General features: G+C 36.8%; 1 protein-coding gene across 1 annotated transcript in view; it reads right to left on the bottom strand.

The window, feature by feature from the left end:
* Positions 1-15,776, bottom strand: part of EBAG9 (estrogen receptor binding site associated antigen 9) — a 32,356-nt gene that overhangs the window by 2,861 nt on the left and 13,719 nt on the right. The window contains 3 exon segments of the mRNA XM_068525509.1: positions 1,195-1,286; positions 13,432-13,539; positions 15,557-15,715. Coding sequence (XP_068381610.1) covers positions 1,195-1,286; positions 13,432-13,539; positions 15,557-15,715 — 359 coding nt within the window.

Raw genomic sequence — 15,776 nt, 5'->3', positions numbered from 1 at the left:
AAAAAATAAAAAATAAAAAAATAAGTGACACCTTTTTTGACAATCCATGCAACATAAATGTTTACAATTTTAAAACTATTTCCTTTATACTGAATAATTGTCAAGCAGGAACTAAATATTTAAAACTCTCACAACTTTACTGACTTTTGTAATGTGACCCCTTCCTGTTTAAAAAAAAATGCTGAAAACAGTTAAGGACAAGATCAAAAAAAGGTCAGCCTTAACTCCCAGTTATTTAACTACACCCTCTGCTGGTTGTTCAAGGTAATTATAATTTATCGGTAAAGACAGGAAAGGACAATACAAAAATGAAATCAGTTGTTTCGTTAAGATAGTCAAATAAAGAGTAATTCATTTTCTATCCCAATTATAAAAACCGTATTTGAAAAAAACACATTGCTATATTTTACTTTATCATCTTGAAAAATGCAAAAGTAATTTAGATACATTTACATATCTGAGTTTTCATCAGTGATGACAGTCACAGACTCTCTCAAGGTAAATTTTCTTTTTACTCTTTGACCTAATGTGGTAGTAGCAAGAATTAAGTTTACTGCCCACAAAAACAAAGAAATAAGAACATAACCAACAAAAGCAAACTTGAAAACCTCCAGGATAATATTTTCTGTAGAGTAGGCAGTAAGTATATGACTTATGTTATCTACCTCAGGGCTTTCAAGTACATAAATAGAAATACACATACAAATGTAGAGTGCAGTACAAGTTATTTTCAAATAGCAGTGCTATTCACTGCTATATTCAAATGATCAGTGCTGGCACTATGCTAGACCACGGGGAAACAAAACTAAAGGTATAATTTCTGACCTAGAGAAAATACATTGTTGTGACTCACATTTCACAGTAGGACATTTCAAGAGATAAATATATTTTATAGGGAATGAAGTATAAAGCATATAGTTCAATATGATGTATATATGTAAAAGATCTCATTCTCCATTAATAAATTATTCTTTTGTATCTATATTGCTTTAAATTGTTGGTTTCTGTGAGGTTTTAATCATATAAAATAGCATATGTAGTCTGAAATACAAAAAAACTATCCCATATTATCAAGGTTCAAATGAGAATGACGAAAAATACAACATTTGCAGAATAAGCTTTCTTGACCTTAAATGCAACATGAACAAAACCAGTTCTTCTACTCAGGCTGCAGTGTAAATATTACTCAAATACCTCAGAACTTCTTCAGCTTGCCAGGCCGCATCTTCTTCTTCTTCCCATGCATTGGTATTTTCCTGCCAGGTATCCAAGTCACCTAATTCAGGCTACAATAAAACAAAGCAAAGCAAAATTACAATGGTCAAGAGCCACCCTTTTTCCACTCAGTGGTCGAGACAGTATTTTTTTTTTTAAAGAATTTATTATTTTATTTATTTATTTATTTAATTTTTGGCTGCGTTGGGTCTTCATTGCTGCGCGCGCGGCTTTCTTAGTTGCAGTGAGCGGGGGCTACTCTTTGTTGCAATGCGTGGGCTTCTCATTGTGGTGGCTTCTCTTCTTGTGAAGCACGGGCTCTAGATGCGCGGGCTTCAGTAGTTGTGGCTCGCGGGCTCTAGAGCACAGGCTCCACAGTTGTGGTGCACGGGCTTAGCTGCTCTGTGGCATGTGAGATCTTCCCAGACCAGGGCTCAAACCCATGTCCCCTGCATTGGGAGTGGATTCTTAACCGCTGCGCAACCAGGGAAGCCCAAGAAGAGTATCTTTTAAAGCATAACTCAGACCTTGTCATTGCCCTGTATCTTCTCCACTTTCTTACCACATCCTATATAGGCTCAAATGATTGCCCCCGGTTTGCCTGGAACTGAGGGATTTCCTGAGACGCATGACCTTCCGTACTCAACAGTCCTGGCAAGTCCAGCTTTCTTCCTATTTTATGTTTTAAAGGATATTCCTTTTATATTAACTTTTCTTTTTTTGCCTACTTTAGTTTGGAATAGACAAGAATAGAACATTTGTTCTCTCTGTTGTCTTTTCAGTAAGAAGAAGGAGTGCGGGTTGGAGGAAGGAGAAGAGACAGACTGATCCCAGGCTGGATTAGAGATGCTTGGCTGGACTACTCTGTGCTGGGGAGATGAACTGGAAGAACCAAAGTTTCCAAACTAGCACAGTCATCTCCATTTAAGCACAAGTAGTTTTCTAGATTTTTCAGTGGCAGTTACTGTCTGGGTCCCAGGCAAAAATGACAGGTCAGGCAAAATTTACTCTTTATTGGAGTACTTCTTCTATACTGTGCTTCCTTTTGCCTGTCTTACTTACTTGATACCATCGGGCTGGCCACACTACCTTCTACTGTTCCCCAGGCCAGACCTCTAAAAGTTCACTTTTTCCTTCCACAAACAATGAAAATGCTCATTCTGGAATGTTTAGTTTGTGGGGAAATAATTACATGCATAAAATAACTGGCCCCAAGCTGTAACGAAGATTTATTATATTCTCTTTTGAGTACTTAGACCTAAAACCGAAATAAAATGTGTTGAATTTTCTGCTCTTAACCATAAATGAGATACAATCCTCTGTTAAAAAATGTAAAAAAAATATTTCTGATTGTATGTTTAATGTAAATTTCTAAAAGTAAACTAGCTAAATCAAAGAAAAGGATTTTCAAAGTCACTGAATGACTCTCTTGAAAAGTTATACCAACTTATTCTCCTGACAGAAGTAGGTGGAAGTCTTGTTCCCTTGTATTTTTGTCAATACGAGTAGTTAATTGCCTTCTTTTTCTATCTTTGCTAATATGTTAAGATTTAAAATGGTGTCTTGTTATTTTACTTTGAATTTCTTTGAGAACTAGTAAGATCAAACTTTTCTTCATGTTATCAGGTTATGTCTATTTCTTATTTGTAAATTTATCCATTTTTCCACTGAGGTGTTTGACTTTTAGTGTATAAAACATTTAGATACAAAAAAGGTGAAACGACTAAGACCATAAAAAAAAGAGTATCTGATCCTTTAGTAGAGATGGTCTTCTAAGTAAAAAAGAGAAAGTTTTAATTAACAGATTTGCTACATTAAAAACTAAATACATCTGCCCATCAAAAACATCCAAACTAAATTATAAAGCCGATAACAAAGTGAAAATTGTAAAAGATGACAGAAAAGAGTTAATATCCTTAGTATAAAAAGAGCTATCACAACAGTACAAATGATAAATTCCAAAAAGAATGTGCAATTTAAAAGAAAAATCTAATTTGTGGAATGGGTAATAAGATATTTTGGTGTAGAGAACAAAGTGCAGTAGATTACCATTCTCTCCTAGGTAATGCCCCTTTATTTTGTCTGGTTGGCGGGGAAATATCTGGAAACAGCATTGGAAACATTCTCCTTCTACCATATTTACCTCTTCCAAACTCTTTAAGCTGTGACATGTGTATAACTTTATAATAAGCTATATTAGTGTTATAATAACATTATTACAGCTAGGTGGCAAATGTACTAATTCACTGAGGAGGTTTGAACCACTTTACCAATATGGAACAAACAAAGTTTTAAATTCAGAAATATAAAATAAAAAACTAAACATTATGATGCTATGCTCTTTTAGAGAAGTATCTGTGGTATTATTATGCTCTCAAAACATCATGTAACTGCATAAGAGTTATCAAAATTTTTAATATTTATGTGTATGATCATTTATTTAACATTGTGCCTCCCCCATTAGAATGCATTCTTCTGAGGAAAGGACCCTGCCTGTTTTGCTAACTTTCTACTATATTACCAGCACCCAGCACAGCATCTGGCATTAGTAGGAACAGTTTTTGATCAATGAATTAAAAACACATATAAACATGGAACCCTCTGGGAGAGGGGTCTAAGAAGTACCTGTGAAGTTAAGCAAAAAAAAAAAAAAAAAGAAAGAAAGATGAACAGATAGAAGTGGTGGTTTAAAACTATATCTGCAAATTCTTTGACACTCCTTCAAGAGGTGGAGCTTAATTCCTCTTCCCTTGTATGTCAGCTGGATTTAGTGACTAGCTTCCAATGAGTAAAATAAAGTGGAGGAGACAGTGTTTCCCTTATAAGACTAAGTCATAAACAGGCATTGTGGCTTTACCCCTGCATGTGCTCCACTCTTTTTCTCAGTGATCATTTGTTCTGGGAAAGTCAGTGGTTATTACATCGTAAGGAAACTCAAGCAGCCCTATGGAGAAGTCCATGGCAAGGAACTGAGGCTTTGTACAACCAACCCGCATTAATCTGTCAGGCAAGTAAGTGATCACCTTTGAAATGAATCATCCAATGCCGGCGGAGCCTTCAGATAACCACAGCCTCAGCTCATGACTTGCCTGGAAACTCATGAGAAACCCTGAGCCAGAACCACCCAGTTTAGCCACCCTGGATTCCTAATCCACAGAAACTATGAGATAAAAAAAATATTTATTGTTGTTCAAGCCACTAAGTGTGGGGTTGTTATACAACAATGGATAACTAATGTAATCAAGCAGTCAATAATTACTAATCAATAATTAAGCAATCAAAACATACTTAAAAGCTAGGGTCTGGGGAGGGGTTTGGACAGTGATGTGTTTGAAAAAGTTCAAAGGGACAATCATCGATAGGAAGACACTGGAACTCACCAAAAAAGATACCCCACATCCAAAGACAAAGGAGAAGCCACAATGAGACGGTAGGAGGGGCGCAATCACAGTAAAATCAAATCCCATAAGTGATGGGTGGGTGACTCACAGACTGGAGAACACTTATACTACAGAAGTCCATGCACTAGAGTGAAGGTTCTGAGCCCCACGTCAGGCTTCCCAACCTGGGGGTCCAGCAACGGGAGGAGGAATTCCTAGAGAATCAGACTTTGAAGGCCAGTGGGATTTGATTGCAGGACTTCGACAGGACTGGGGGAAACAGAGACTCCACTCTTGGAGGGCACACACAAAGTAGTGTGTGCATCGGGACCCAAGAGAAGGAGCAGTGACCCAAGGGAAGACTGAACCAGACCTACCTGCTAGTGTTGGAGGGTCTCCTGCAGAGGCGGGGGGAGGCTGTGGCTCACGGTGGGGACAAGGACACTGGCAGCAGAAGTTCTGGGAAGTACTCCTCGGCGTGAGCCCACCCAGAGTCTGTCATTAGCTCCACCAAAGAGCCCAGGTAGGCTCCAGTGTTGGGTTGCCTCAGGCCAAACAACCAACAGGGAGGGAACCCAGTCCCACTCATCAACAGTCAAGTGGATTAAAGTTTTACTGAGCTCTGCCCACCAGAGCAACAATCAGCTCTACCCACCACCAGTCCCTCCCATCAGAAAACTTACACAAGCCTCTTAGACAGCCTCATCCACCAGAGGCCAGACAGCAGAAGCAAGAAGAACTACAATCCTGCAGCCTGTGGTACAAAAACCACATTCACGGAAAGACAGACAAGATGAAAAGGCAGAGAGCTATGTACCAGATGAAGGAACAAGATAAAACCCCAGAAAAACAACTAAATTAAGTGGAGATAGGCAACCTTGAAGAAAAAGAATTCAGAATAATGAGAGTGAAGATGATCCAGGACCTCGGAAAAAGAATGGAGGCAAAGATCGAGAAGATGCAAGAAATGTTTAACAAAGATCTAGAAGAATTAAAGAACAAACAAATAGAGATGAACAATACAATAACTGAAATGAAAACTACACTAGAAGGAATCAATAGCAGAATAACTGAGGCAGAAGAACGGGTAAGTGACCTGGAAGACAGAATGGTGGAAGTCACTGCTGCAGAACAGAATAAAGAAAAAAGAATGAAAAGAAATGAAGACAGCCTAAGAGACCTCTGGGACAACATTAAATACAACAACATTCGCATTATAGGGGTCCCAGAAGGAGAAGAGAGAGAGAAGGGACCAGAGAAAATATTTGAAGAGATTATAGTCGAAAACTTCCCTAACATGGGAAAGGAAATAGACACCCAAGTCCAGGAAGCGCAGAGAGCCCCATACAGGATAAACCTAAGGAGAAACACGCCAAGACACACAGTAATCAAATTGGCAAAAATTAAAGACAAAGAAAAATTATTGAAAGCAGCAAGGGAAAAATGACAAATAACCTACAAGGGAACTCCCATAAGGTTAACAGCTGATTTCTCAGCAGAAACTCTACAAGCCGGAAGAGAGTGGCATGATATACTTAAAGTGATGAAAGGGAGGAACCTACAACCAAGTTTACTCTACCCGGCAAGGATCTCATTCAGATTCGATGGAGAAATCAAAAGCTTTACAGACAAGCAAAAGCTAAGAGAATTCAACACCACCAAACCAGCTCTACAATAAATGCTAAAGGAACTTCTCTATGTGGGAAACACAAGAGAAGAAAAGGACCTACAAAAACAAACCGAAAACAATTAAGAAAATGGTCATAGGACATACATATCGATAATTACCTTAAACGTGAATGGATTAAATGCTCCAACCAAAAGACACAGGCTTGCTGAATGGATACAAAAACAAGACCCATGGGGATTCCCTGGTGGCGCAGCGGTTGAGAGTCTGCCTGCCGATGCAGGGGACACGTGTTCGAGCCCTGGTCTGGGAAGATCCCACATGCCGTGGAGCAACTAGGCCCGTGAGCCACAATTGCTGAGCCTGCGTGTCTGGAGCCTGTGCTCCGCAACAAGAGAGGCCGCGAGAGTGAGAGGTCCGCGCACCGCGATGAGGAGTGGCCCCCACTTGCCGCGACCAGAGAGGGCCCTCGCACAGAAACGAAGACCCAACACAGCCATAAATAAATAAATAAATAAATAAATAAATAAATAAATAAATAAATAAATAAATAAATAAATAAATAAATAAATAAAGGAGATACCATTTAAAAAAAAAAACAAAAAAAAACAAGACCCATACATATGCTGTCTACAAGAGACCCACTTCAGACCTAGGGACACATACAGACTGAAAGGGAGGGGATGGAAAAAGATATTCCATGCAAATGGAAATCAAAAGAAAGCTGGAGTAGCAATCCTCATATCAGATAAAATAGACCTTAAAATAAAGAATGTTACAAGAGACAAGGAAGGACACTACATAATGATCGAGGGATCAATCCAAGAAGAAGACATAACAATTATAAATATATATGCACCCAACATAGGAGCACCTCAATACATAAGGCAACTGCTAACAGCTATAAAAGAGGAAATCGACAGTAACACAGTAATAGTGGGGGACTTTAACACTTCACTTACAACAATGGACAGATCATCCAAAATGAAAATAAATAAGGAAACAGAAGCTTTAAATGACACAAGAGACCACATAGATTTAATTGATATTTAAAGGACATTCCATCCAAAAACAGCAGATTACACTTTCTTCTCAACTGCGCACAGAACATTCTCTAGGATAGATCACATCTTGGGTCACAAATCAAGCCTCAGTAAATTTAAGAAAACTGAAATCATATCAAGCATCTTTTCTGACCACAACGCTATGAGATTAGAAATGAATTACAGGGAAAAAAACGTAAAAAACACAAACACATGGAGGCTAAACAATACGTTACTAAATAACCAAGAGATCACTGAAGAAATCAAAGAGGAAATCAAGAAACACCTAGAGACAAATGACAATGAAAACATGATGATCCAAAACCTATGGGATGCAGCAAAAGCAGTTCTAAGAGGGAAGTTTACAGCTATACAAGCCTACCTCAAAAAACAAGAAAAATCTCAAATAAACAATCTAACCTTACACCTAAAGGAACTAGAGAAAGAAGAACAAACAAAACCCAAACTTAGCAGAAGGAAAGAAATCATAAAGATCAGAGCAGAAATAAGTAAAATAGAAACAAAGAAAACAATAGTAAAGATCAATAAAACTAAAAGCTGGTTCTTTGAGAAGATAAACAAAATTGATAAACCATTAGCCAGACTCATCAAGAAAAAGAGGGCGAGGACTCAAATCAATAAAACTAGAAATGAAAAAGGAGAAGTTACAACAGACACTGCAGAAATACAAAACATCCTGAGAGACTTCTACAAGCAACTCTATGCCAATAAAATGGACAACCTGGGAGAAATGGACAAATTCTTAGAAAGGTATAACCTTCCAAGACTGAACCAGGAAGAAATAGAAAATATGAACAGACCAATCACAAGTAATGAAATGGAAACTGTGATTAAAAACCTTCCAACAAACAAAAGTCCAGGACCAGATGGCTTCACAGGTGAATTCTATCAAATATTAAGAGAAGAGCTAACACCCATCCTTCTCAAACTCTTCCAAAAAATTGCAGAGGAAGGAACACTCCCAAACTCACTCTATGAGGCCACCATCACCCTGATACCAAAACCAGACAAAGACACTACAAAAAAAGAAAATTACAGACCAATATCACTGATGAATATAGATGCAAAAATCCTCAACAAAATACCAGCAAACAGAATCCAACAACACATTAAAAGGATCATACACCACGATCAAGTGGAATTTATCCCAGGGATGCAAGCATTTTTCAATATACGCAAATCAATCAATGTGATACACCATATTAACAAATTGAAGAAGAAAAACCATATGATCATCTCAAGAGATGCAGAAAAAGCTTTTGATAAAATTCAACACCCATTAATGATAAAAACTCTCCAGAAAGTGGGTATAGAGGGAACCTACCTCAACATAATAAAGGCCATATATGACAAACCCACAGCAAACATCATTCTCAATGGTGAAAAACTGAAAGCATTTCCTCTAAGATCAGGAACAAGACAAGGATGTCCACTCTCACCACTATTATTCAACATAGTTTTGGAAGTCCTAGCCATGGCAATCAGAGAAGAAAAAGAAATAAGAGGAATACAAATTGGAAAAGGAGTAAAACTGTCACTGTTTGCAGATGACATGATACTATACAGAAAGAATCCTAAAAATGCCACCAGAAAACTACTAGAGCTAATCAATGAATTTGGTAAAGTTGCAGGATACAAAATTAAGGCACAGAAATCTCTTGCATTCCTATACACTAATGATGAAAAATCTGAAAGAGAAATTAAAGAAACACTCCCATTTACCATTGCAACAAAAAGAATAAAATACCTAGGAATAAACCTACCTAGGGAGACAAAAGACCTGTATGCAGAAAACTATAAGACACTGATGAAAGAAATTAAAGATGATACCAACAGATGGAGAGATATACCATGTTCTTGGATTGGAAGAATCAATATTGTGAAAATGACTATACTACCCAAAACAATCTACAGATTCAATGCAAACCCTATCAAATTACCAATGGCATTATTTATGGAACTAGAACAAAACATCTTAAAATTTGTATGGAGACACAAAAGACACCGAATAGCCAAAACAATCCTGAGGGGGGGAAAAAAATGGAGCTGGAAGAATCAGACTCCCTGACTTCAGACTGTACTACAAAGCTACAGTAATCAAGACAATATGGTACTGGCACAAAAACAGAAACATAGATCAACGGAACGAGATAGAAAGCCCAGAGATAAACCCATTCATCTATGGTCAACTAATCTATGACAAAGGAGGCAAGGATATACAATGGAGAAAAGGCAGTCTCTTCAATAAGTGGTGCTGGGAAAAGTGGACAGCTACATGTAAAAGAATGAAATTAGGACACTCCCTAACACCATACACACAAATAAACTCAAAATGGATTCGAGACCTAAATGTAAGACCAGACACTATAAAACTCTTATAGGAAAAGAAAGGAAGAACACCCTTTGACATAAATCACAGCAAGATCTTTTTTGATCCACCTCCTAGAGTAATGGAAATAAAAACAAAAATAAACAAATGGGACCTAATGAGACTTCAAAGCTTTTGCACAGCAAAGGAAACCATAAACAAGACGAAAAGACAACCCTCAGAATGGGAGAAAATATTTGCAAACGAATCAACGGACAAAGGATTAATCTCCAAAATATATAAACAGCTCATGCAGCTCAATATTAAAGAAACAACCTAATCCAAAAATGGGCAGAAGACCTAAATAGACATTTCTCCAAAGAAGACATACAGATGGCCAGGAAACACATGAAAAGCTGCTCAATGTCACTAATTATTAGAGAAATGCAAATCAAAGCTACAATGAGGTATCACCTCACACCAGTTAGAATGGGCATCATCAGAAAATCTACAAACAACAAATGCTGGAGAGGGTGTGGAGAAAAGGGAACCCTCTTGAACTATTGGTGGGAATGTAAATTGATACAGCCACTATGCAGAACAGTATGGAGGTTCCTTGAAAAACAAAAAATAGAATTACCATATGATCCAGCAATCCCACTACTGGGCATATACCCAGAGAAAATCATAATTCAAAAAGACACATGCACCCCAATGTTCACTGCAGTACTATTTACAATAGCCAGGTCATGGAAGCAACCTAAATGCCCATCGACAGACAAATGGATAAAGAAGTAGTGGTACATATATACAATGGAATATTGTATATATTTTGCTTGCATCCCTGGGATAAATCCCACTTGATCATGGTGTACGATCAAGCCATAAAAAGGAACGAAATTGAGTCATTTGTTGAGACGTGGATGGATCTGGAGCCTGTCACACAGAGTGAAGTAAGTCAGAAAGAGAAAAACAAATACCGTATATTAATGCATGCATGTGGAACCTAGAAAAATGGTACAGATGAACCGGTTTGCAGGGCAGAAGTTGAGACACAGATGTAGAGAACAAACGTATGGACACCAAGGGGCGAAAGCCACGGGGGGGTGGGGATGGTGGTGTGCTGAATTGGGCGATTGTGATTGACATGTACACACTGATGTGTATAAAATTGATGACTAATAAGAACCTGCTGTATAAAAAAATAAATTAAATTAAATTAAAAAATTTAAAAACAAAAAAGGGCTTCCCTGGTGGCACAGTGCTCCGCAAGAAGAGAAGCCACAGCAATGAGAAGCCTGCGCACTGCAACAAAGAGTAGCCCCCACTCGCCACAACCAGAGAAAGCCTGTGCAGAGCAACAAAGACCCAACACAGCCATAAATAAATAAATTTATAAAAAACAAAAAAACAAAAACTAATACTAGGACTTCCCTGGTGGCGCAGTGGTTAAGAATCCGCCTGCCAATGCAGGGGACACGGGTTCAAGCCCTGGTCCGGGAAGATCCCACATGCCGTGGAGCAACTAAGCCCGTGTGCCACAACTACTGAGCCTGTGCTCTAGAGCCCGCAAGCCACAACTACTGAGCCCACGTGCCACAACTACTGAAGCCCGCGCGCCTAGAGCCCGTGCTCTACAACAAGAGAAGCCACTGCAATGAGAAGCCCTCGCACCGCAACGAAGAGTAGCCCCCACTCGCCACAACTAGAGAAAGCCCGCGCGCAGCAACAAAGACCCAATGCAGCCAAAACTAAATGAAATAAAGTAATTAAAAAAAAAACAAAAAAACACTAATACTAAACTTTCTTTGGGTTATTTGTATGGAAATATGTTAATATAAATGTTTCAGACATTACATGAAATTCCTAAAAATCTTATACGTTCTGGTATAATGTTATAAGTCATAATTCTAGTTATTACTTTAAAATGTATATCTCAGAAATAACTAATTTTCCTTGTGAATTGCATTATCATGAACTTTCATCAAATCTTTAACCGTGGTCATTTTTAAGTCTTTTGTCATTTACAGACAGTTCTGGGTGTACTCTGATGCTTTTGCAAAAATGTTCCTATAAGAGGGTTTCATCTTCAAGGAGTTCACGGAAGAGACTGACAAGCACAGGTTTCTGGCAACTGACTATACTGCTGAACTGAATGAATAAGCATTTTCAGAACTCTAATGGAAAACTGATGAATTCATTAAAGTGCTAACAAAAGATCAAGATGAAAAAAACTTAATTACATGGGACTGAGTGAACTGATGAGGATGATTTTAATTTTTGTGACTTTCTGTTTGAATTAAAAAAATAAAACCAAAAAGCCAACATCTACTTACATAAGCAGGTTGAACGTTAAGCAAGATGCAAGAATTTAATACTTTTCTTCCCTAAATGCAAAGTAATGATTTGTGTTTGAGACGTACACTTATTGGTAATCTGGCTATCATTTTATATATTTAGTCACTGCCTTTTATATCGCAGTTCTAAGGAAAGCTTTTAGTCTAGAAAGTACTTTATATACTGTTGAGTACCTTCGACTTCCATTTCAGACTCCTCATATTTCAAATGTGAACTTGTCTTAATCAGTTGGAAGGAATGTAGAGATTTATGGAGCTAATTTAAAAAATAGAGCACTTCTACCGAGAAAAGAGTTTTCTCATATCAACACTAGATAAAAAAATGACTTAGTTTGATATAAGAATTTCAGTCATTTATAGGAGAGTTTCCACAATGATTTTTCCCTTAAATTTGTTTCAAATAAATTAAATGTGACATCTCTATATCAACAAAAAAAAAAAAAAAAAAAAAGGAAAAGTTCAAAGCTGATTCTGATAGCCTCCAAGGTTGAAAATCACAGTTATATACTTTCCTCACTACTTTTGTCCTTAGAAGTGTTGTATTTAAGTCAAATCTATTTTAAGTTAAACCACACATTAAATGTAAATATACTCTACTAGGGAAACAATTCATAACTTACTTAAAAATAACCTGCTATTAAGGTTAAATTTTAGTGGTAATCTCTTTAAAGGTCATATATATTTTTTTTTCACACACACACACTGTATTTTATTTTTTACAAGAGATAAATAAACTGACACCAAGCATTGTAAATGGATGACCACAACAAAAGCAACAATGACTGCAATTACCAAACACGAAACACACTCATACTATGTCATAATATTGACATTCAGTCCAGTAATCCTCCACTGTTAACAGCTCCTTTACTTTGCAGTGAAAATTGATTTGTATATTTTTTGCCTCTGAGTCCTTGTGGGATTTTTTTTTTTTTATTCAAACAGAAAGTCACAAAAATTATAATCATCCTCATCAGTTCATTCAGTCCCATGTAATTAATTTTTTTTTCATCTTGATCTTTTGTTAGCACTTTAATGAATTCATCAGTTTTCCATTAGAGTTCTGAAAATGCTTATTCATTCAAGTTCAGCAGTATAGTCAGTTACCAGAAACCTGTACTTGTCAGTCTCTTCCATGAATTCCTTGAAGATGAAACCCTTTTATAGGAACATTTTTGCAAAAGCATCAGAGTACACCCAGAACTGTCTGTAAATGACAAAAGACTTAAAAATGTAAAGGTCATATTTTTAAATAACATTTTTGTCTCTATCTTTTATGTGTACAATGGACCCTGATCTTAATATCTGATGTAATTTATAATCTCATAAAAGAATAGGATTGGTAACCTCTCTTGATCTGCTAAACCTGTTTCAAAGTCATACAAATACTATGTTCAATTCATTTTAATTTTTTTCTTCTTCTTTTAATAAAATAGAAATGAAAAAAAATCTCTTGCCTAGATACCATTAGCATACTTACAGATTGATGAATAAAAGGCATATCTTGTGTAGCTGCTAGTCTACTAGAGAAACCTGTGCTACCATCTGGGATGCCAAAATTTAATGGTTCTCTCTTCTTAATAATGATCTGAAAGATTAATCAAAAGAGAATTATAGGAACATTTTACACATCACTATATAAACACAGACAAATTAACTGACCAAAGCATTTTATAATTATTTAAAATATGTTCTACCTTTCTTCTTTTAAAATTTACAATGTAAAAAAAATTTTTTTTAAAGTCTATAAAGAGCACCAAAATTCTTAGGCAACTGTCACACAAATCAGTTGCATACTAAGAAAAATTATATTTCACTTTTTTCTAAAACAATAAATTTTCCTCTTCCTCTTTCCTCTTTCCCTACTTTCCCTGGACCCCCCAAAATATAATTAGGCATTTTTAGGCACTGTATTAAACAAGAATATGTATCATATCCTACCAGAAGTATAACCAGTTCTCTAAGCATGTGGGTATCTGTGAATACATTAGCTCTTTCAGGCCAGTAGGATTAGTTTTGTAGCTTAAAAGCATTTTCACTCTAACTAATTTATTAGGGTACTATTGTAATATACTGAGTTCCTATTAAGAGCAGCAAAATAGACTTTCAAAATCAAAAGGTACTCATCTACTAAGAAATTCACTTAAAACTCCTTGAAAAATATACAACTTAATGCATTTGGACAACTCCACAAAAACAACTATGATTACAGTATGTAAATGTTATCAGCCTTGAAAATCTAAAAATAAATATACAGATGAAACTGGCTGGAAGGTAGAAGAGGGTGAAAAACCCTATTAGAGAATTGTGGAACAAATAATGTCCTCATTTTATATTTATAAAAAATATTTTCTATGCTTGATTGAACAATGGAACTTTAAGTATTTTTTTCTTTTGAAAACAGCAGGATGACTGATGAGGTAGATTGGAATAAAAACATTACAGTATTTGAAAAGGGGGTAAGAGGGGTAAGGTGGTACGAAATAAACCCCCGTTTACCATAGTATGCAGTCAGTGGACAATATCTGTGATTGGTAAATCAAGACAGCAATATAAGAATACTATATACAGATATGATGAAAAATGCCAGAAGCCCAAACAGAAAAAGTTATGGGTGGCTGCTTTTAGGAAGTAGAACTGGTATGAAGAATGATGGGGCAGAAGTCTATTGCTTTTCATTATAAGCTCTTCTATATTCTTTGATTTAAAAACAATTTTCAGGGACTTCCCTGGTGGCACAATGCTTAGGAATCTGCCTGCCAATGCAGGGGACACGGGTTCGAGCCCTGGTCCAGGAAGATCCCACATGCCACAGAGCAACTAAGCCCGTGTGCCACAACTACTGAGCCCATGTGCCACAACTACTGAAGCCCGCGCGCCTAGAGCCCGTGCTACGCAACAAGAGAAGCCACCGCAATGAGAAGCCCGTGCACCGCAATGAAGAGTAGTTCCAGCTCGCCGCAACTAGAGAAAGCCCGTGTGCAGCAACGAAGACCCAACGCAGCCAAAAATAAATAAATAAATAAATAAATTTAAAAACAACTTTCAAATGTACATGTACTATTTTGATAAAGAGAAAGGAAAATACTCAGCCATTGTTCTTTTTCTAATAATTCCCTGCATCTTTAAGTGATTGTCCATATATAACTATATAACTCAAAAGGGATAAAATAAAGTGTGGATGACTACACAAACCCACAACAATTACACTAAGTTCTCAGAGCCTTGCATCAGTTTGATAATGGTTATAAACAATGGAAACTACTTAACAGTTTGTAGACATCACTGAACTGTGAACTAATCTTTTAAGGTTAGAACTGTATCTTATCCAGCTTAGTCTCCATAGCAGAGACTGGAGTCTAGAATCTGACATACAGTAGGATTTCTATAAATGCTTAGACACAATTTTAAAAGACTTGGGGGTACAATTTACTAGATCTATGTCCAGGTCACTTGAATATATAAGCTTCTTTAACATGACAGAAAACATAATTGCTAATTAGAAATAGGTTTTCTAACAAATACTAATTATACTAATTTTAATTATAGGAATCTGAAGAGCGGTTTAATAGTTTAATCTCAAAAAGCACAAATCTTTCACATACTTTCTGGGTTTTCCTTATAGTTGGTGTCATGTCCTTAAAATAGTCAGGTTCCAGTTGTTCTAAAGCATTTTGCTGTGTTGCCACATTCCCATTCCCTCCTTCAATCTTTACACTTGTGGGTGCATCTTCATCCCAGGAAGTCCACTCTTCAACATCTGTCTAAATTTAAATGATCAATATTGTCAGCCACAAAATTCATCATTTATTAGAAAAATGAGCT

Source organism: Eschrichtius robustus, chromosome 17, assembly GCF_028021215.1.
Source record: "Eschrichtius robustus isolate mEscRob2 chromosome 17, mEscRob2.pri, whole genome shotgun sequence".
In the NCBI taxonomy this organism is placed as follows: Eukaryota; Metazoa; Chordata; class Mammalia; order Artiodactyla; family Eschrichtiidae; genus Eschrichtius; species Eschrichtius robustus.
The sequence above is the reverse complement of the archived record's forward strand: the minus strand, read 5'-3'. Positions and strand labels throughout refer to the sequence as shown.